General features: G+C 45.8%; 1 protein-coding gene across 1 annotated transcript in view; it reads left to right on the top strand.

Annotated features, from left to right (window-relative positions):
• Positions 1-22,482, top strand: part of ABCA9 (ATP binding cassette subfamily A member 9) — a 55,205-nt gene that overhangs the window by 22,375 nt on the left and 10,348 nt on the right. The window contains exons 17-31 of the mRNA XM_040244408.1: positions 1,022-1,161; positions 2,822-2,941; positions 4,553-4,751; positions 7,393-7,559; positions 8,166-8,299; positions 8,965-9,102; positions 12,754-12,861; positions 14,422-14,595; positions 15,109-15,222; positions 15,376-15,495; positions 18,163-18,231; positions 18,931-19,022; positions 20,163-20,283; positions 20,958-21,075; positions 21,750-21,841. Of these exons, the coding sequence (XP_040100342.1) occupies positions 1,022-1,161; positions 2,822-2,941; positions 4,553-4,751; positions 7,393-7,559; positions 8,166-8,299; positions 8,965-9,102; positions 12,754-12,861; positions 14,422-14,595; positions 15,109-15,222; positions 15,376-15,495; positions 18,163-18,231; positions 18,931-19,022; positions 20,163-20,283; positions 20,958-21,075; positions 21,750-21,841 (1,906 nt within the window). The remainder of the gene's footprint in view (positions 1-1,021; positions 1,162-2,821; positions 2,942-4,552; positions 4,752-7,392; positions 7,560-8,165; positions 8,300-8,964; positions 9,103-12,753; positions 12,862-14,421; positions 14,596-15,108; positions 15,223-15,375; positions 15,496-18,162; positions 18,232-18,930; positions 19,023-20,162; positions 20,284-20,957; positions 21,076-21,749; positions 21,842-22,482) is intronic.

Here is a 22,482-nt window from a genome sequence, read left to right as displayed (position 1 = left end):
AAACTCAGAATACTTTTAGCTACAGTTGATTTTTGGGGATTTGTCTCACCAAAGTCCATTACGATGCCCTTGTCATTGCACAACCTCAGTGAGTTTCTTTTTCCTTTTAGTGTCAGATAAAGTCTCTGATTTCTTCTTTAAATTGTAGTATTTAGTTATTTCCTTGGCTGCTCCGGGTCTTAGTTGCTGCACATGGGGTCTAGTTTCCTGACCGTGGATTGAACCTGGGCCCCTTGCATTGGGAGGGAGCATGGAGTCCTAGCCACTGGACCACTAGGCAAGTCTCAGCCTCGGTAAATGTCAGTGGATGTGACTAATAATAGGGTTTCTTAAATCTAATGATTTCATAAGGAACTTTATATGTTCTCATCAAGAAGATAGACCAACTTTGACTTGAATAAATTTTGCCCCCCCAAAAGATAAAATTAGCTAACATATTTTGAGGTTTACATGTTGTCAAGACCTATATGATTCCACACATACTGTGTTTTGTTATGCCTTCCAAAATTCTTGGAGACCTGAGTATTATTTCCAATCACAGAGTAAAAAATAGATGCTCAGAGGCCCAAATCTGGAATATGGACCCACAGGACGCGAGAGTGGTGTTCTTAATGAGTGTAGCAAATTAACACTCTCTGTTCCTACTTCCTTCTCCCTGTTTTGTAGAACTCATACTTTACTGCAAAGAGAGAATTCAACAGTTGAGATTTTGAACAGATGGAGACAAAATCGCCATTCCGCCGTCTAACCCCGGTCAAGATGGAGCCGGTTATCTCTTTCTCCCGAATAAGAAAACTTGAGTCTCCTTACCTGTCCTTAAGCATCCCTTAATGTTTCTCCCTCTGCAGGTTGTGTAGATTATACAGCTTGGGCTACACTGATATTTTTAAGTCTTGCTTCCTCTATTAGATTATACTGTTTTGTCTCATAAGTATTAATGAGGCAACAAACACATGCTAGGATTCTTTGTATAGGTGGCGTTGGATAAGAACAGCCTTAACCTACTCTTTTTAAACATCAGTTTGCATCTGAATGAGACGTGTGATCCAGACAGTGTAACATCGATTGTTAAACACCACATCCCCGATGCCAAATTGACAGCCCAAAGTGAAGAAAGGCTGGCGTATATTCTGCCTTTGGAAAGGACAAACAAATTTCCAGGTAACAGAATGCGAGAGACCTCAGAATTGTTTGTGGTAATGGTGTGTACGATCACTGTGGTGTTTAGAATGATGGCAGACATTCTGCTGCTTGCAAAGTACATAGCACTGTGAATTATTTATGACTTATTGTTTAATATTCCAACAGCACTTATGAGTACACTGAGGCAGGAAAGTGCTAAGTATGTTTCAAGTTATAACATGTGCAGTCAAGAGATAACAGGGCGACATCAAGCTGCAATGAGAAGCATTAGGGAAATTTGTGTCGGGAATGCATGAGAAGGAGGTCCAGGCAGGGAGAGGTCTGGGCAAACCCTGGCGGGGAGTCGGATGGGAGCCGAGGGAGCATGCACTGAAGGTAGGTGGCGTTATAAGCACCGCGACATAACGTTATAATCTCCACAATTCAACAGTAATTATGATCAGCCTGTATGAAAATCAAGAGCTTTGCTGCAAACACGGACGGCTGGAGAGGCATCGCCTTTACCCCTCTTCTCTCTGATTTCCCAATACGCTGTTTCATTCCCCAAGCATTCTGAGCTGGATTGCACCAAAAAGTATAACCCAGAAAAATGTGTTTACTTTACTGCATTCCAAGAACTTGCCAACTGTTAATGGAAGGTCTTGGGACCAAGCTGCATGCTTGAATTAATAAGCCTGCAACAACTGTGGCTAATAAGGAAATACAGCCCCAGGCAAGCTCGGCTGGCAGAGCCAGACTGGCTGGATTCAAAGCCCAGCTCTGCGGGCATTCGCCCTGTCACCCAAACAGGTTACATTAGTGCACTCCACCTCAGTTTGACCATTTGTAAAAAGCGGTTCGTATTAGTATGAACTTTATAGGGTTTTTATGAAGTTTTAATTCATTGACATTTATTATAAAAATATTAAATATAAATCAAGCACCTGGAAAGATATCTGACAGGTAGCACCGATGGTATTTCAGCAAGTTTCAGACACCCTCAATTTCAGAATGTGCCACCAGGGAAGAAACAGAAAGAAACAATGCTGGCATTTAAAACATGACCTCCTGGCGTTTATGACGCATGCTCGTTTCAGATGCATTAGAAGTTGAGGAAATGTATTCATTTTAGAATCAGTGAAATAATGATCCCATTAACTCATACAATGCCTGTGATACTTGCATGGTCTGTGTGCATACGTGTTAAGCTGTGTCCAACTCTTCTGCAACCCCGTGGAGTCTGGCCCACCAGGCTCCTCTGTCTATGGGAATTCCCAGGCAAGAATGCTGGAGTGGGTTGCAGTTTCCTTCTCCGGGGGATCTTCTGGACCCAAGGATGGGACCTGTGTCTCCTGCATTGGCAGGTGGATTCTTTACCACTGAGCCACCTGGGAAGCCTAACAATTGCATTAAAAAAAAAAAACACTTAAATAGAATAGAATGTTTTTTCCCAAAACCACCCACATGTGTAGTATTCCAGGCACGAAAACAGAAATTGCTAGATTCTTATACCCAAGAATATCTGGAAATTAACGCACTGTGTAGTTTATTTTAGAAGTGAGGGGCTGTCTATAGCATAGGTTTGTTTCTGACGAATGTATTTGTCCTATCACAAATGTTTTCTACTTTGAAAAATATAGCTATTATCAATCTCTTTACAACTGACATTAATTTAGTACATTTCTATGCCTATTTTTAGACCTCTACAGGGATCTTGAAAGCTGTTCCAAGCAGGGCATTGAGAATTATGGTGTTTCCATGACAACACTGACAGAAGTGTTCTTGAAATTAGAAGGAAAATCAACTATTGATGAATCAGGTAATAAGTAATTTTTAGCTTGAAATTTCTCATTCTGTGCTATATTTTGTCCTGAAAACACACTTGGAATGATGAAGTTACATGATTTTTTGAAGTGTTACGATTCAGTATGATCTTGGAAAAAGTTAGAGCAGATGAGAAGTCTCTTTCTTCTTTTCTTCCCTCTTCTCTCAATACTGGTCTCATCTCTTGAATTCTGCAATTTGTCCCAGACATTTTACTAAGCCTGTGGAACACAGCCACGTACAGACTAGGTCTTTATGCGGCAGACATAAATATGCAGTATAGTGTTTTTGAATCCTATGGATAAAAGAAAATTAGAATTGTAAGTTGGAAGTCATTTTCTTGACAGCTTTGAGGATATTCTGTCACTATTGGGCTTCTCTGGCGGCTCAGTGGTAAAGAATCCACCTGCAATGCAGGAGACCCGGGTCCGATCCCTGGGTCAGGAAGGTGCCCGGGGGTGGGGGGAAACGGCAGCCCCTCGGGAGCCTCACTGCTGCTATTGAGCGGTCCGCTGTCAGGCTGGTCGCCGCTCCTCGGAAAGCTCTCTGCTTTTCTTCTCCAGCTGCTCTGAGATGCTTCTCTTGTCTGGTTTGCCTTCATCCTACTGGGTTGCGTCTTGCCTACGCTCTCGTCGTCTTTTCGTTTTTGATTGATCAGGTGGGAAGTCTTTTTTATATACTCGATAACTTTTTTAAGTGGTGTAATTCACTTTTAGGGAACATAGGTTCAAAGCATCTAGAGTTGATCAATTTCCCTAGGCTTCTCTTCCAAAAGAGGTAACTTGATCTAGTTTTCAGGCTTCTCTTGTGGCTCAGATGGTAAAGAATCCAGCTGCAACGCAGGGGACCCGGGTTTGATCCCTGGGTGGGGAAGATCCTCTGGAGAAGGGGCTGGCAACCCACTGCAGTGTTCTTGCCAGAATACTCCCAGGCTCACATGGACAGAGGAGCCTGGGGGGCTACAGTCCGCGGGGTCACAAAGAGTCAGTCATGAATAAGCGACGTTCACTTACCTCGTTTTCAGCTATGGCTGTTAAAAGTATTGTCTCAACCAATTTCAAATTCTTCTGTTCTTCATATTCCTTCATATTCCCCTTGGTCAAAAAGACTAAGATAGTTTATCTCTGGCAATAGATTTTTCCAGGCGAAATATGGATTTCTGTTCATTATGTTCTCTAGAATGAATTCAGTCCTTTAAAGCTCTAGATACAGAGCTTTTTTTTTTTTTTTCAGAAAATACAAGATTTCCTTTTATTAAGTCATTAGTTCTTGTCCCTGTATTGTCGTCTTTATATCTTTTTATTTGTTTGCTCTGTTCCTGTTTCCTTAGCAGTTTCTCTAGTGGCGCCCTGAATTAGATTATTTGCATCTTTGCCCAAGACTCTGTCCTCTGACAATTGTTGAAAAGATGATCCTAGGAAAGTCTAACTAATGCACGCTGGCATCACTGACTCAATGGACGTGAGTCTGAGCAAACTCTGAGAGGCAGTGAAGGACAGGGAGCCTGGTGTGCCGCAGCCCACGGGGTCACGGACAGTCGGACACGACTGAGCGACTGAACCGCAGCAAACGGCTGTTTATAAATGATTGCTTTCATCCTTTGTAGGACCTGGAGTTCGGGAGCAGTTACAGAGTGGCGGGCCCAATGCCACAGACAGCCTTGTTGAGCCGGAACAGGTCATGTCGTCCTTCAGCGAAGCAAACAGCTTGGTCAGCGGCCTGGCCCTCTGGAGGCGGCAGCTCTGTGCGGTAGCCAAGGTCCGCTTTCTGAAGCTGAAGAGTGAAAAGAGAGCCCTGCTCGCCATGTGAGTACCTGCGAGTTTCAGAGTGTGCTGTCAACAGCGTCAGGAGAGAAGAGCTGCGGTGAAAGAAGTTGCAGCAGCTGCACCTGGTCTTTGTAACACAGAAGCCAGGGTTTCTGGAGCTTTTCATTTCGTATTGGAGTATGCTGTTGCTGTGTCGCTAAGTTGAGCCCAGTTCTTCTGTGACCCCGTGGACAGAAGCCAGGCTCCTCTGCCCGGGGGATCTAGCCAGTCAACAGCACTGTGACAGTTTCTGGTGGACAGTGGAGGGACTCAGCCACGCGCACACACGTGTCCACTCTCCCCCAACTCCCCTCCCATCCAGGCGGCCAGGGAACCCTGAGCAGAGTCCCCTGTGCTGGGCGGCAGGTCCTTGTTGGTTAATCCATTGTGAACAGAGCACTGTGCTCGTGTCCAGCCCAAACAACCAAGCATCCCTTCCCCTCTTCTTCCCCTCTGGCAACCATTGGTTCACACAGAAATCAATTTTAATTGCTATGGTGGACATGTAATTAAACCAGATAAAGTTTGGGATTTTTCTTTTAATTTTGACAGAATCTGCTCTGATCAAAGGGTTGAAGTAGTTTTTCAGAAGCTTGGAAGTCAGGCCCTAGGTTCTAAGGACTTGCCTCTTTCCCTAGAGCGGCTCTGTGGCTGTTTTATTTTAGCACAGAATTCAAGTCATTTCCTGCAACTCACCTGTAGAGCTCCAGGCCCTTTGTTAAGTAATACCTCCTTGCATGAGTCCTCTCTCTACCCAGGACACATATTCATTAAAAAATATTTGTGAGTACTCCTGCATAACACTCTCTGCTGAATGTCTTATCAAATAAACACTTATCGAATAAACCAGACATGAGATTTGGCTTTGGAGGGTGATTAGAAGTACACTAAAGAAAACACAACAACAACCAGGAGATGGAAGCAGCCTAAATGTCCGTCAACAGATGAATGGATAAAGAAGTTGTGGTCCCTATATACGATGGAATATCACTCAGCCATAGAAAGGAATGAATCTGAGGCTGTGCTAGCGAGGTGGATGAACTTAGATCCTTTATGCAGAGTGAATTAAGTCAAAAAGAGAAAAAGAGATACTGTATATTAATATATATATATATATATATGGAATCTAGAAGGATGATACTGATGAACCTGTTAGCAGAGGAGGAATAGAGAAGAACAGAGTCGTGGGTGCAGCAGAGGAAGGAGAGGGCCAGAGGAACTGAGAACGCCCTGGCACATGCGCCACCGCGTGTGAAATAGAGAGCTGGTGGGAGCTGCTGCGTGACCCGGGGACCTCCAGCCGGTGCTCTGTGACAACCTAGCGGGCTGGGGTGGGGAGCGGGGAGAGGCAGGCTCCAGAGGGACAGGACCTGTGTGTACTCAAGGCTGATTCACGGTGTTGTACAACAGAAACCAACACGGCACTGTAAAGCAATTATCTTCCAATTAAAAACAGCGGAGTGCACAGTTAGACAGTATCGTCAGCTGCAGCACTGAAACTGAAGTTGCTCAGTCGTGTCCGACTCTTTGTGACCCCATGGACTGTAGCCTACCAGGCTCCTCAGCCCATGGAATTTTCCAGACAAGAGTACTGGAGTGGGCTGCCATTTCCTTCACTGGTACAAGAGAAATGATGTCCAAATGGGGCTTCCCAAAGAAGAATCTTACATGAGGGAGAATTTGAATTTGGTGTAAGAAAATGGAGCATGCAGCTAAGGAAAGAAAGAAGGATGAAAAAGCAGGCAGAAGAAGCAGTTTGGAGCATGGAGACACGTGAGGAGAGAGGAAGAACTGGGATTAATTTCAGGTAGTTGATATCCTGCAGCACGGGGTGTACGAAAGAGTAAGAATAATGCTGATAATACTTAAAATGGAGCTAAGGAGTTTGGGCTTTATACAAAGTAAGGAACTAATGAGGTTTCTTTATTATTTTTGAATGGGTGATTGGTATAACTAGGACAGAATGCCAAGAAACTTATTTGCGCAACCGTGCAAAAAGATTTGGAAACAGTAGGCACTGGAGACAAGGAAAAGAGACATTGAGGGCAGTTGGAAAGAGGTCAGGAAAGGGCTCATTCAGGTCCAAATTTGCGAAGTAGGAGAGAGGTTTTGGAGGCAAGCAGTAATGATGATATGATAAGCAGAAAATTTCAGCCATTTGGGAAAGGGACATAAGGGAGAGAAATAAGCAGAAACAGACTGAAGTTCAAGCTCGAGCAAATGAGAAAACGCCATTGACAGAAATTGGGAACAGGAAGGGGAGGAGGTTCAGGCCATAGGACGCCTGGGCGCTGGCCTCGTGCCAGCTTGCAGCGTTCCAGAAAAAGATGGCAAGCGGGGCTGAACCAGGACGAAGAAGTGGGCACTAGAGAGAGATTTCAGAGTCGTCCGCAGCCGACTTCGTCAACTGGAAAGAAGTGTTCAGAGGTGGAGGGGAGGTGGTTTAGAGATGCACGGAGGCCCAGAACGGGCCCCCACGAGCCACCTCGTGTCGGAAGAAAGGAAGGAGCGGGGGAGCGCCTTCATGTGCTCACCAGTGTTTGTGACTTATTTCTATTTTCGCACTGTTACCTGCTTGAGCTGGAAAACCCGCAATGGCTGCTACAGATGAACTGTTTTCTTGTCCATTTCCTCCTTGTAGATCACTGCTTTTCGGCATTACCTTTGGTCCTCAGCTTTTGGAACATGTGTCCTATCGGTTACACCAAAAGAGCTATTCTTGGGGACTGTCTCCGAACATGTACTTCCTCTCCCCGGGACAACCACCTCAAGGCCCGCTGACCCGCTTACTGGTCATCAACAGAACAGGTGAACGTGGGGCTGGACACACAGGCTCAATGTTGATTCGTGTTGAGAGACTGCCCTAGGCTATAGGAACCACGAGGGGAAAAAGGGTTCTGTATGTTTTAGAAAAGTGTAGGTGAGGCCAAACAGGAAATGAATTCCAAAGTGAAAAATGCAAGGTAGGGAGTTTGTTTTTAAAAACGCACTTTGCAAGTTTACTCAAACCCTAAAGCATGTTGCACACAGCAGCCCAGGGGAATTTAGGAAAGGGGTTACTGACTGGTTTCTGAGGTCGTTCTATAACATTTTTTAAGTACTATGCAGTTGTGAGCTTTGGAGAAAAGAAATATTTTCCACATTTCTAAGATGGAAGTTTAATATGGTCGAGGATTTGAATGTTAATTTTAAGTAGCAGTTGTACACAAACAGAGATGATAAGTAAATGCTTCAGCTGGAGGTTTCCTTGACACCAGAATGGATTTTCATCCCACGGCATTGGTTCTGCCCTAAGGAAATCCTTAAGAGTCCTTATTATGGTATGCTTTGAGTGACATGATTTAGTGTTTTAAAAAATATTCCTTTTTGTGTTTTACTTCATTTTTGCTTCTTTTGATCTTACCCGCATGATAGGGTCAAGCATTGATGACTTCATACATTCACTGCGGCACCAAAACATCGATTTAGAAGTGGACGTCTTTGGAACAAGAAATGGCCCCAATGAGTCATCGTACAACGGGGCCATCACCGTGACAGGAGATGCCAAGGTATGCCGGGCTCTGGCGCCCATCTCATCGAAGACAGGCAGGAACGTGCGGTTTGAACAATCCGTACCGACTGACACAAGCAGATGGGATAGTTCTCATTTTTAGAGGGTAATTCATTCTGCACATTCTTTATTTGTAAACTGAACGTATCACATCCTGAAACGAAGCCTACCGTCGCGTTTAAGTGAGGTTGCCTTATGGAGTTTTATAGTGAGAGCTTAAGTTTAAAGTGAAACTCGCTCAGTCATGTCCAGCTGTTTCGACCCTACATGGAATTCTCCAGGCCAGAGTACCGGAGTGCGGAGCCTTTCCCTTCTCCTGGGGATCCTCCCAACCCAGGGATCGAACCCAGCTCTCCCGCATTGCAGGCAGATTCTTTACCAGCTGAGCCACAAGTGTTGCTGCGAAAAACCATGTGATGTATTTTGTTTTGGTTTAGGCATAAATAGTCACGCAGCTAATGCTGTTGCAGTTGGTGGAGATCTAAATACTGAGCTCCTTGCCGTACACTGGGAATTAATTGAATAATATGAGTGACGGTTCATGACACTTAGTGCTTTAGCCTTCCTGTGTTGTCCATAATTTGAAAGCTTTTCTACATGTACTTTCATGAAATTTTATATTTGCTTTCTGAGGACTTAGAGTGCATATTTGCTATGCTTTAGGATCCCAGATTTTCAATAGCATGTAACACCAAAAGGCTGAATTGCTTTCCTGTACTCATGGACATCATTAGCAATGGGCTACTCGGAATGCTTAATTCTTCAGAACACATTCAGACGGACAGAAGCACGTATTTTGAGGTAAGCACAGTATTATCTCACTTTCGTGGGTCATGAGACTCTGCTGCTGGGAGGGAGGGCAGGAGGAGAAGGGGACGACAGAGGATGAGATGGCTGGATGGCATCACTGACTCGATGGATGTGAGTCTGAGTGAACTCCGGGAGTTGGTGATGGACAGGGAGGCCTGGAGTGCTGTGATTCATGGGGTCGCAAAGAGTTGGACACGACTGAGCGACTGAACTGAACTGAACTGAGACGTTTTCAGGAAAATATTTGAAGTGCTGAAATAACAGGGTAGTTTTTATGAACTTATTCTTGAATGTTTATGTTTTATATGCAACTAAATTACATATATATTTATATGTACACACATATGTGTATACATACACATGCAATATTTAGCAATCATTGCAAAGCACTGTGACTTTAATTGGATGACAAGGCCAATGAACAACAGAAATACAATTAACTGGGAAAAAAATGATGAATTTTGGACTTAGATCTGTTACCATCTGTGGCCCTCAGTAGTGGGACCTAGTTAAACAGCCGGCATCTTAAATCCCATGCTTTGTGACCTTGTAACAACTGAACTTTTGTAGGTCTAGGTTCAACAATCCACCAAAAAATGCAGATAAAAAGCTTATCATGGCGCTTCCCTGGTGGCTCAGTGGATAAGAATCTGCCTGCCAATGCAGGAGACATGGGTTCGACCTCTGGTCTCAGAAGATCCCACAGGCCACAGAGCCACTAGGTCTGTGGGCCACGAGTACTGAGCCTGTGCTTTAGAGCCGGGAGCTGCAAGCCCTGAGCACATGGGCCCGAGCTCCACAGCAGAAGCCGCCGCAGTGAGAAGCCCATGCACGGCAAACAGAGAGGAGCCCAGGCAGCAACAAAGACCAGGCACAGCCACAGATAAAAATAAACAGGAAGAATTATAAAGGAAAAGCCAAGACCTCGATCACAAAGCTCCCTTAAGAAGGAAACAAGACAATGTTGGCAGGAGGTGTTGGGGCTGGGTTGCTATAAAGACAAGTGATGGGGTACATGGAAAACCAGAGGCGCTCAGTAATTGCACTTACTCTCATTATTGAGGTCAGTGCTGTTTTTCTTGGGAATTCTTCAAGTTTCCATTAAAGAATGTTCAGCTGTGACTAGACCAGGGACCGGCTGAATCAGGACTAGAAGACGTGCTTGTGTAAAACACAACTGGCCGGCCACGCCCGGATCCCGAGTCAGACCCTCACAGGGGCTGACGGTGTGCAGACCCGTCTCTGCGCGTCACCCCTTACGTCCCTCTCTGTGTTGAGTCTCCCTTTGCCTCCTTTAAATGACGCCTCGGGCATACTCTGTAGGTCACGCGTCACTTTCTGTTGTCAAAAACTACTCCAGTGCTGACCAAAACCTCAAGTTCTTGTCCGGTTCAAAGACTTAGTCAGCAGCAGCCTCGCGGGCGCGGCCCGGGGTGGGCTGTCGGCGGTGAGGGGCGCGCGTTCCTCCCCTTCAGCAGCCTACCCTCTTGCAGTGGAGAGGAGAGAGGCCTCGGTCTGGAGCACGCCTTGCCCCTCCTGAGTAAAATGCGGCGGGTGCTGGCAGTGTAGACGGACAAGGATGAGGTGCTGAGGGCTACCCCGGCCGTCGAGCTGTGGCTGCCCCGGTCCCCTCTGCTTGCATGGTGGCCCCCCCCCCCCGAGGGGACCTGTGTGGTGGTCTAGGGGAGGGTTTAGCTTGGACCCTCGGCCCTCCTGGAGATGAAGACCCACTCAGCCTTGCAGAACAGAAGTCCCCGCGGGCTGCGGGAGAGACATTCACACCATCCTGCTTTCTACGGGTTTTCACTGTTTAATGTGCCATCGGTCAGGTAGCGGAACAACTTTGTCTCCTGGCTCTAGAACCTCTAAGTTAGGGTTTACCTCATCGAATTCAGCTATTTAAGAACACTTTGTAATATATAAATATAAGTAAAATATAACTTGCTTTCATTTCTTAGAATACATTTTAATGTTAAAATAGTTTAAATTTGCCGGTAATTTAAAATTTAAATAGTTTGAATTTACCAGTAATAAAGAAAATGCATTAATCTTCAAATCAATATTTTGAAACTTTAAAGGAGTTATATTTAGTAACAGTTTTATCACCGCAGTGTCTTAGTTTCAGCATTAAATTATGTGGTAACTTAGAAAAGATGGGTTTACTACAAAATCTTTGCTACCTACCAGCCTAGCTGGCCTTGGGTACCTGTATAGATCATTTCTCTTAGCATGAACCCTGTGGATTACCCCCTACCGACCCACTCCTGGTCTGCTCCAATTCTGCAAGCCCGTCTACCTTGAGTCTAAAGCCCAGGGCTCGATTCCGACCTCACTCATGACTTTCACCGTCCATCAGAGTGTCCTGAAGGGTCCCCCACTGGTCACCATGCATGCCCCCGCCTGACCTACCACCCAACTGGCATCAGGAGTCTCTGTGGGCTCCTCCAGGCCGAGCTCTACACCCCCTGCCCGCAGGTCCACGTCCTCTAACACGGACAGAATGTGATGTTTATGAACCAAGTTTTGAGTGAGGGGCCAGCCATTGAGACTAATTGTGAATTTCCCATTCCCAAAGAGCATCCTTGGTTGCTCAGAGGGTAAAGAACCTGATGCAATGCAGGAGACCTGGGTTCGGTCCCTGCGTCAGGAAGATCCCCTGGAGGAGGGCATGGCACCCCACTCCAGTATTCTTGCCTGAAGAATCCCATGGACAGAGGAGCCTGGTGGGCTAGAGTTCATGGGGTCACAAATAGTCAGACATGACTGAGCGACTAACACACACTAAAGATATTCCAGATCTGGAAAGCCAGCAGGGGTGACCACAGGCAGAGATCAGAGACGCTGAGGCGGACCTGGGTGCACTTTTGTCCCCCAATCTCCATCTGTGCATCTCTATTCAGGCAGTGCTGACCTGCTACAAGAGCTCAGAGGGGCCCTCCGTTTAGGAGGGGCTGAGAGAGCATAAGCAGCTCTCAAGGCTCAGGGTCCCGACCTCAGACGATGAGCAAAGCAGGGAGGCAACCCGTCACCGATGAGATCGAGGCTTCGCGCCAAACCCAAAGCCCTCTTTAACCTGTACAGGACTTTGAGTCACTTTAACTCAATGCTTTTATGTGGAGTGTGGGCTGACCATTTTTCTCCAAGCCCAGACACCTACCTACTCAATAATTCATACCTGCCAGCACTTTGAAGGCATTTGAGCTTTCTCCATTATGTTGAACGAGAGGAATGATTCCTCCTACATGTTGAGCTGAATTGACTTGGTCTCAGGTTCTGAACGTAGCACAGTAGCTCCTCCGTTGACAGCCCACGACCTCTGTCTATTAAAATGTCAGCCTCAACGCAGTCAGCGTAGAGCTGGGGAGAAGAGGTTGTGTGATTACGTCTCCCTTTGTTAACCATGGGAGCGTAGTCAGTTCACGTGATGCAATGGAGTTTGCTTCTTCGTGAATCAATCAGGATGCACGTTCAGTGTCCCAGCCGCTGTAACACACAACTAAAGAAGCAAAGTTGCAAACCGGACCTTGAGAAGTGCTCTGGGTAGTTAGATCATTTCACGCATTGAAATGATTTGGTTTAGACATAGTATAAATGAAGTCTACACCTGACCGCCATCAGCTCACGTGTTCGGCATGCTTTCAGGAGCACACGTCTTACGAGCACGGGTACCTGGGCATGGCCTTCTTCTGGATCCCCGGGGTGGCCTGCTTCACTCCGTTCATCGCCATGGGCAGCATCAGTGACTATAAAGTAAGAGCAGCTATCGAGCCGCGTCCTGCTCCATACCCTGCAACACCCACACGGAAAGAGTGAGACGGGATATAAACGCGCAGATGACTGAATCGCTCTGCCGCATGCCCGAAACCAACACGACATCGTCAATCAACTATACTCCCGTAGAAAATAAAAATTAATAAAAGCCGAGAAGTAAGAAAAATGCAACAAAAGGGACTAAGTCAAATTTCTCAAATTTTCCTCCCTGAGGGGAAAAAATGTTTCCTATACTAAGTAGTAATGATAATAAAAAGCAAAAGTCCTTATATGTTCTTTTATATTTTTTTATTGGAGTATAATCGCTTCACCACGTTGTGTTGGTTTCTGCTCTACAAGGTGATTCAGCCATATGTACACATATATCCCCTCCTTCCTGAACCTCCCCCTCCCCATGCCACCCCTCCCCCCTCACCTCCCTCCCCCACCCCTCCCCCCGGGTCACCCCAGGGGCCCGAGCTGAGCTCTGTGCGCTGCACAGCAGCTCCCGTCAGCTCTCTGTCTCACACAAGGTAGCGTATATGGGTCAGCGCTACTATCCCAACTGCTATGTTCTTAACACCCTATGACCACCCCCATCTTATGACCACACATGTCTATGTGCATCGCACACCTAATTTAAACAATGCTTGAAACAATGGAGGGTCAACCATTTGAATAAAAGCTTGGCGAATATACGGAATATGCTATTTGCCTTAAATGAGAGACCTCAGGAAGGATAGCTCAGAAGGTACCATCAGCTGGCTGGGAACTGCAGATTCTGTCTGGCGGGTTCTATTTCCCTGCTGACACCATCCCATCCCCGTTCCAGATGGAGGCGAGGTTCTCCAGTGTATCTCCGGTGTAACAGCCCTAAGCAATGCACCAGAGTACTTTGGCTTATTGCTGGAAAAGAGTGTCCCTTTAAAGCTTCCTTTTGCGAAGATTCTATAAAAATGTCAGGAACCCACGATAGACTTTCTGTGCATCCACGGTGCTTCCGTACCAAAGAAGTTCCCTCCTCGCGTTTCCACGTCCTTAGCGTCCCCCGCTGGGGTTCCCTCTGCACCGCTGAGCTTTGTGAAAGTTCAGCAGGTGCTGCTGGTGTACTCAAATCAATTTTCACTTACCTTGCTCTTAAACTATCCTTCTCTTGAGCAATTTCTCCCATAAGAAGCAAAGCAAGATGCCAATTATAAGTGTGCTGTTTACATTCGGCATAAAGCTTAAGAATCTTCCTGGAAATTGTGCACCTCCTTCTCTTGAAACTCTGGGCAGCTTGCAAGGCTCCATAGTGTCAGAGGCATCAGTAGCTTTGACAAGAAAAGAATAAGAATCTTCTCACCGCGGCAATGCTTAACCCCTTCTTCCTGGAGACAAGATGGCATGCGGCATTACCAATGCCCCTGAAATAGGAGCGGGGCAAGTCACTGTGTCATTAGCTAAATTAGCCTAATATATGAGAGACATAGAAATGAATGCTTTTTGTGCTGCATATTTGCAATTTTTCCAGCCTAAACTATGCAAAAACTTTTGACGATTCTTTTGCTTCTTTATCAGAAAAAAGTTCACTCCCAGCTGTGGATTTCAGGCCTCTACCCTTCCGCTTATTGGTTTGGGCAGGCGCTGGTGGACGTTCCCCTGTACCTCTCGATCCTCCTTCTAATGCAAATAATGGATTACATTTTTAGTCCAGACGAGTTTGTGTTTATCATTCAAAACCTGGCAGTTCAGGTAAGTGGCAAAAGTTATCAAATGGCTTTCCTAGACTACTTTTCATAAATGCAATTACATTATTCATCTTCAACCAAAGAACTTCCCATTATGTTTGTTATAGCTTAGTTCTGGAAAGCTGAGTTTAAGTTGTTGTTCAGTCCCTAAGTCGTGTCCAACTCTTTGCAACCCCATGGACTGCAGCACACCAGGCTTCCCTGTCCTTCACCATCTCCAGGAGTTTGCTTAGATTCATGTCCATTGAATCAGTGATACCATCCAACCATCTCATCCTCTGTTGTCCCCTTCTCCTGCCTTCAATCTTTCCCAGCATCAGGATTTTTTCCAATGAGTCAGCTCTTTGCATCAGGTGACCCAAGTATTAGAGCTTTAGCAACAGTCCCTCCAGAGAATATTCAGGGTTGATTCCCTCTAGGATTGACTGGTTTGATCTCCTTGCTGTCCAAGGGTTTAAATATAAATTTGTATTTAGATAGCATTTACCTTAGGTGACTGTAATATTTCTATTTTCAGACCCTGTGTATAATTGGCTATGTCTCATCTCTTGTTTTCTTGACATATGTGATTTCATTCATTTTTCGCCATGGGAGGAAAAATAGTGGCATTTGGTCGTTTTTCTTCTTACTTGTAAGTATGCATATGGTGCATGTTATTTTATTTTTAAACTATTTTTAATAATTCTGAGAATATATATTTCAATCTTTGTAGTAAGCATGGTGGCAAATTAATATTGCTTTCAGAATGTTATACTTTGGTGAAACTATGCTCTTTTTATTTTAGGTCACCCTCTTCGCCATTGTTGCTAATTATCTGAATGAATATGGATTCCTAGGGCTGTTTCTCTGCACCATATTAATACCACCCTTCACACTGATTGGTGTTCTGCTCATTTTTTCTGAGGTGAGTAATTTCACGTTTGTTCTGGGATCATGAAATTTGCTGTCGTTGGAGAAAACCTTGGATATGATACAACATATGTAGAGCCCTCAGCCGGTCAGCGTTCGATGCTTGTCTTCAGAAGATCACTTCACTCCTCACTGCCCAGGGTCACAGTCTCCAGGAGGAAGCCCCGCCATGCTTTATCAAGGTCAGAGGCAAAGGCACGGTGGTGGAATTTTGCAGTTCCCTTGGTCACTCTCACACCTGGGGGCAAAGGACCTACTGGTAGGTGGCAGACATGCCCTTTTTCTATTCATTCCGGACCCACGAAGTTTAAGGTTCCTAAGAGACGTGCAGTGGGAAATGGCAAGTGGTCACTAGGAGCCTGAAATTCAGTGTGTGCGTTCAAAACAAAAGCTGGACCCCTGAGAGTCACAGGCTTATGAGCGATGTTCAAAGCCACAGGACTAGCTTGTATAATCTACAGAGTAAGCATTGTTAGATTGAAAAGAAGATGAAGCATTTGGCTTTGAACTACAAACTTTAAAGACTGGGACGAGGAGGACTCCACAAACCAGTTTAAGAAGGAGCCTGTGGGGGAGGAGAAAAAAAGGAGGAAATTTGTGCACCAGAATCTCATCTCTGAACCCCCCCCCGAACACTTAGGGTAAATAAGGATGTCTGTTGGATGGCAACAAAGCATGCTTCAAAAAGGATGGAGGGATTCATCTAATGATCGGTCTAGAAAGATGATAATCGAGAAGAAACTGCTGGGCTGGACCACATTAGAGTCCTTGGTAATGTTCACAAGACAGGTTTCAGTGGAGGATGGACACGAAAGCTCAGAAGGAGCGAGCTCAGTACGGGATGCAGAGTGAAGAGCTAGTGAGGCAGTTATAGACACACAGTTCTAGGAGCTTTGCTAAAAAGAGTCCCAGTGAGATGGAAGAGTGGACGAGTGAGAATAGATTTAGGTTTAAGAAAGGAGATACTGCGCTGATTTGAGAGAAATTTTAGATGAAAGAAAGATGGAGTACCTTGGAAGCCAAGTCCTTGAAGATCTGGGAAAAGATGGCATAGACAGCTCAAGTTGGGGGGGCGGGGGTGTGTCCCATCACTAAAGCTGGAGTCTTCCAGACACAAATGTAGAGGATGGACTTGTGCACCCAGGGTGGGGCGGTGGTGGGACGAGAAGCGTGGGGCAAGTCGAGAGAGTGGCATTGACGTACACACCAGCGCGTGTAGGACAGGTAGCGGGAAGCTGCTGTGTAGCACAGGAGGTCGGCTCAGCGCTCTGTGATGACCTAGAGGGTGGGCTGGGGAGGGGGAAGTTCAACAGGGAGGGGATGGATGCATATTCGTATAGCTGATTCGTTCCATTGGCCGGCAGAAACCAACACAACCTTGTAAAGAGATTGTACTGATCTTGGCCCGGTCCAATTAAAAAAAAAAAAAAAAACGATGCCACAGGGAAAAAAAATCATGACCAGAGCATATGGAAACTGAAATGTTCTCCTTTCTTGGGGGAAAGGGTAGATTATCATCTGAGTGAAGCGAAGGGAGGTCTTGGGACTTTGAAAGTAGAAGAAAGATGTGAAAAATTGTTTCAGAGGGCAGGTCAGCAGAACGGAGACAGCAGTAGAGGAACCCCGCCGACCCTACTTTTAAGTGAAGTCAGCAGAGTTGTTTCTGTAATCTTGTCTGCTGCTCTTGTGTAACTCAGGAGAAGTGGAGAGTTAGGGATAGGGTTTTGCCAGACGAGTTGATGAAGCAAAGAGTCAGGGGCAGCATTCCTGTATAAAGAAGGGTCAGGACAATGGACCGTGGCGTCTAAGCTCGGGAATGAGGAAGGGGAGGAGACGAGGGGGTCTGTGGACAGAGGAGCGGTAGGTGGAGCATCACCAACTCCAAATTATAGAGAAAGGATGCTCGGAATAAAATCGGTGCTGGACAGGGCAAAGACCAGGGAGCCTGCAGTCGATTTTGGATATGATCCAGTCCTTGGATGTGAGCAAGATGACGTCAGGATCCTGGCAGGTCATCCGATATGAAAACAATCATCTTAGACGCTGGATGGCTGTGCTGGTTAGAGATTTACTACATCGGATTAAAGATGCTCAGAAAAGAAGTCTTGGGAGATACAGCTTGAGAAACAAAACAGATTCTTTGCCCCTCATTCACAAAAGAGTTGGGAGACCTTTTATATAGTACTGATGAAAACCACGCCTTTGAGTGTGTGCAGGTAAAAGCCCAGGTGAAGAACTTTGTCTTCTGGCTGAGGGACGGTCACAGGCATCCTCCAGAGCAGGGGGAGCAGGTGGCAGGACAGCGTGACGGTTCTATACCACAGGCGTGGCGAGAGAGGCAGCGGGCAGGGGGCAGGTCCAGGCACATCTTGCCCTTGGCCTCAGCGGGTCCCACACCACCACCCAGGTTTCTGCCAGCAGAGCAAATCCTGCTCACTCCTGCCCAGACACACCTGAGCTACAGCCAAACTCAGGTTAGCAGGTAGGTCGCCAAGTGACCTTGGAAGCAAGGAAGGCGCACAGTTAGGAACTGACTCTTACCTGATGTAGAAGAGGACTCACGCAGAAGGCAGATCAGTCACTTAATGGGCGTCGTTTTGTGCGAAGAGATTTGCACACAGATCAAGGTGCATGTAAACACCCCTTTCTCCTCGTTTCACAGATTTCTCCGGACTCTGTGGATTACTTGGGGGCTTCAGAACAGCAGGTTGCATTTCTGACATTGCTAATCGTAAGAAGACGCTTTCATGTAAATGTTCTTGCCTGAGGGGACAGCTTTGTATGCTCTGTTAAATGAACAGTTTTAATTTCGCTGCTTCAGTTTTAATTCCTCACTTCCGGCATCTGGCCACTAGTTAATACTCATCATCTGATACTGAGTGGGAAGCCCGGACTCTCAGTGCTGTCGATAGTGCTAGTATCAACTCATTACTATTTCTTTTCTTACAACAATTTTATTCATTTACTTAAAAATAAACAGAGACGCCTGCGTGGGCTCTCTCTGCTTGCAGAGAGCTGGGCCGCGCTCTAGCTGGGCCGCGTGGGCTCCTCGCTGCCCCGGCTTCTCTCGTGGATCGCGGGCTCAGGGCGCTCAGGACCGCGTAGCTGCGGCTCCCGGGCTCAGCTGCCCTGTGGCACGTGGGATCTTCCCAAATCGGGGATCAAACCCACGTCCCCTCCACTGGCCAGCAGATTCCTCACCACTGAGTCACCAGGGAAGCCCAACTTACTATTTCTGTCATGATTTCTCTCAAGTACAGTAACACAGACTGGGAGAGCTTCATAAAATATTAACTGTATTATCTTTCAATCTTGTGAGAATGTTACCAAATCCTTAAAAACCTTGAACATGATCAAGCTCCTTAAATCAATTCCAATATGGAAGTTGCTTTTATATTGATGCTCACTGCGATTGTCTTTCTCTCCCCAGCCTTACCTTCATTTCTTCATTTTCCTCGTTATCTTACGATGTCTGGAAATGAAATTTAGGAAGAAACCAATGAGAAAGGATCCTGTGTTCAGGTTAAGAAAATTCAAAGACTATTTCACGTCTTATTTTAATACTCATTGTTTAAAGACATTTTAATACGTCTAATTAGTTGCATAGAAAGTCTTGTGTAGAATTGTTGTTCAGTCACTCAGTCATGTCCGACCTTTGTGACCCCATGGACTGCAGCACGCCAGGCTTCCCTGTCCATCACCAACTCCTGGGCACATCTATGTAAGCAGCTGGATAAGTCTAGGCATCCAGGAAGGAGGAGTAGCTGAGCAAAAGGAGGAAAGTTGGAATAAACACCAGCTTCCTGCAGATTTGAGAAGGCCGCTGGAACCAACTTGGAGGCCTGTGTTGCAGGACCATGAAAACCTAACCTGAAGCTCGGTACTGAAGGGTCTTGGGTAGAGACGCTTAGGGAGGGTTTTGAAAGTTACACGATGGAAGATGAGGACAGATGTGCTTTGAAAACCTTGCCTTACTCAGAAGAGGACTCAAGCTCAAGTTCAGCTTAAGCGAGCAGAGCAGGAGGGAGCGGGGAGACAGCTCTGTTTTAGGGCATCGGCTGCCAGCGGAAGTTTGGGAGAGAGACAGGGAGCAGCCATAACCAGGGGAGTGGGACGATGGAGGAGAGAATTCGGTGGGTAGCAGTCGGAAAAGGGTGATTCTGAAACACATTCCCAAGAAGCGACGGTGCTCAGTTACTGGTGAGTCAGAGTCCTGGGGTCTGAAGGTCATGCCTCCGATGATAAGCATTTTGGCCTACTGTTGCCCCAAAGCCTTCAGAATTCTGAAGTATCTGTGCTAAAATTATAGTTCCTAGGTTCCTTTCACGTACAACCCTGCCTCAAAATCCTTTTCCAGAGAAGTGTGGACTGTTTTATTATTTAAAAAGAAGTCACGACCAATAAGGAGAGTTACGCTCAGGCAAAAAGCCAGGATGGTATGAAAGCAGCATCGTTGATGGGAGCAAGGCTGTTTGAAAGGAGAACAGTGTCAACTAGAAACTTAGAGATTTTGCTGTGGATTCTTTACCAGCTGAGCCACAAGGAAAGCCCCACAGCTACTCAATATGTCCAAATAATTGATCGCAGTACATACAAAATTCACCACTTTGGTACACGTTTTTCAGCTGGAAACCTCTTAGATTCGCACTGTTTTGCTTGTAGAATTTCGCCAAGGAGCAGTGCTGTTTTTGCAAACCCAGAGAAACCCGAAGGAGAGGATGAAGACGTCCAGATGGAAAGAAGGAGAACAGCAGACGCCGTGACCGCCCCGGACTCGGAGGAGGTAAATCTGTGAAATCGCGCATCAGACACTTGACTTTGTCAGGGCAAGGGGGACAGTGTGCAGTCTTACTTTTCCGAGAACACGTGAGGCTCTTTAGTTCTTACACATGGAGCCCATCATTTGACTTCTGTGAATATGCAGTGCCCACATAGATGAGAGAAACAAGGAAAAACACACACTGACTTCTTCATGCCTTTTTCAGAGTCATAGTTTTGGCAAATAAAGCTAATCATCACAAAACCAAAGCGAGACTTTTGTAAGTTTTCTAAACTGAGTAAAGTTTACTGCAAGCAGTTCAGGGGAGAGAGTTCATCTGAGGTGTGTATGTCTTTGTGTGCCTGGGTGTGTCTGTTTGTGTGTCTATGTGTATATTTGTGTGCTTGTGGGTGTGTGGACGTGAACACACATCTTCACAGACCCACTGGTTGAGTAGATGTCTCTATTCCAGTCTTCAGAGGAAGAGCAAGCAGGAATAATATGATACAGTACAGATGTCTTTTCCCTGAAGGAAGGTATAAGACTGGGGGAGTTTGCTGGAAAATGGCAGTTTCTAGGGGGGAGGGCTGGTCTGACTCATGGTGTCAAGCAGGAGAGATCTGGACCCAGGGAGGAGGGGACATGCGCTCGTTTCACAGTGAGAATGAAGCTGCATCGGACTTCCCTTGCTTTTCCAGAAACCTGCCATCGTGGCCAGCTGTCTACGGAAGGAATATGCAGGTAGAAAGAAAAACTGTTTTGCCAAGAGGAAGAAAAAAGTAGCCATAAGAAATGTCTCTTTCTGCGTGAAAAAAGGTGGGAACCACTCGTTCTGCTGGCAGAGCCGTCTTGACTGCGGACTGTGAGGTCTCCTGAAGGGCCTGGGAGGGTCTGAATCCGGGGCCATCTGCAGAGGAACCCGGAGGGCAGCCAGCCCTCCTCCACAGGCTACAGCCGAGGCAGCCTGTGGAAAATCTCAGCTATAATTTTAATGGTGTTTCCTTGCATAGGGAGACAGTTCTGTTCCATTCAGACAGACCCACAGAAAAGAGAACCATAAGAACAATGTCCAAAAAGGAGGCGGTCCTTCTGTTAAGAAGGGTGGGCTTCTTTTTTTAAGTAATATAATTAATTTCACAACAGGGATTCGTTCCCAGGAAGGAACCCCCTGGGGTACTGCAGAGCATCCTTCCCCACAAACAGCATGTTTTGCAGCGTGCTGGTTAAATGCAAAAAAAAGACAAAAAAAAGAATGCGCTTCAGATTCCAGCTCAATCTCAGATTGGCTGCATGACCTTGGGCATCTTGCTCTTCATTCTCTTTGCATCTCCATTTCCTTGCCTGCAAAATGAAGCTAGTGGCAACGCTCAGGCATGTGTGTGAAGAATAAGTGAAATAATGCCTATGGTTTGACACACGGTGAGCCATGAAACAGCATTTGTGTTACTTTCATTGTAAGGTATAATTCTGAGTGTACCTGTTTCTTTCAGGTGAAGTTATAGGGCTCTTGGGACACAATGGAGCCGGTAAAAGCACAACCGTCAAGATGATAACTGGAGACGTGAGGCCAACCGCAGGGCAGGTCAGTAAAGACACGGAAATATGCTTATCAGTGCTGCCCAGAGCAAACGTTTTCCAATGGCCATAGGGGCCAATCTTAAAAATATATATCTGGTCCTTTCTTATTAATCAATGTGATTTATGCATTGAATGAAGAGGATTCATGAAAATGTCTCCCCTTAACTCCAAAAATCGTTAAGCACTGAAGCCTATGTGTTGTCTAGACAATGCCTTTTACTGAGTGAAAAATAGACACATTCACAGGAAACATTTGGGAAAGTAAAGCTAAACATTAGCTTTCTTCATGGTCTGTCTTTTTTTTTAGTTATATATCCTGAGACCTTGTTGAATTGGACTGCCAAGATCCAGGATTTATTCAGGAAATAGAAATCTTAGATTAGTGAAAAATTGTCCAAGTTCCAAAGCAAAAAACCACGATACTATATGAATACAGTGGGGTGCTATGTCTGGGCCAAGTTGTGGAAAGTAATGGACAGAGGACTGAGGTATTGCAACTTTGTCTTTTCCGTTGTTCTTTTAAAAAATTAATATTTATTTATTTATCTGCAATGGGTCTTAGTTACAGCATTGAACTGGGATTCAGGCATTGAACCTGAAGTTACAGGGCTCAATCCCAGGTTCAGCAATTGAACATGGGCCCGG

Source organism: Oryx dammah, unplaced genomic scaffold, assembly GCF_014754425.2.
Source record: "Oryx dammah isolate SB20612 unplaced genomic scaffold, SCBI_Odam_1.1 HiC_scaffold_8, whole genome shotgun sequence".
NCBI classification, from domain to species: domain Eukaryota; kingdom Metazoa; phylum Chordata; class Mammalia; order Artiodactyla; family Bovidae; genus Oryx; species Oryx dammah.
Note: the sequence above shows the minus strand (reverse complement) of the source record. Positions and strands in the feature narration are given on the sequence as shown.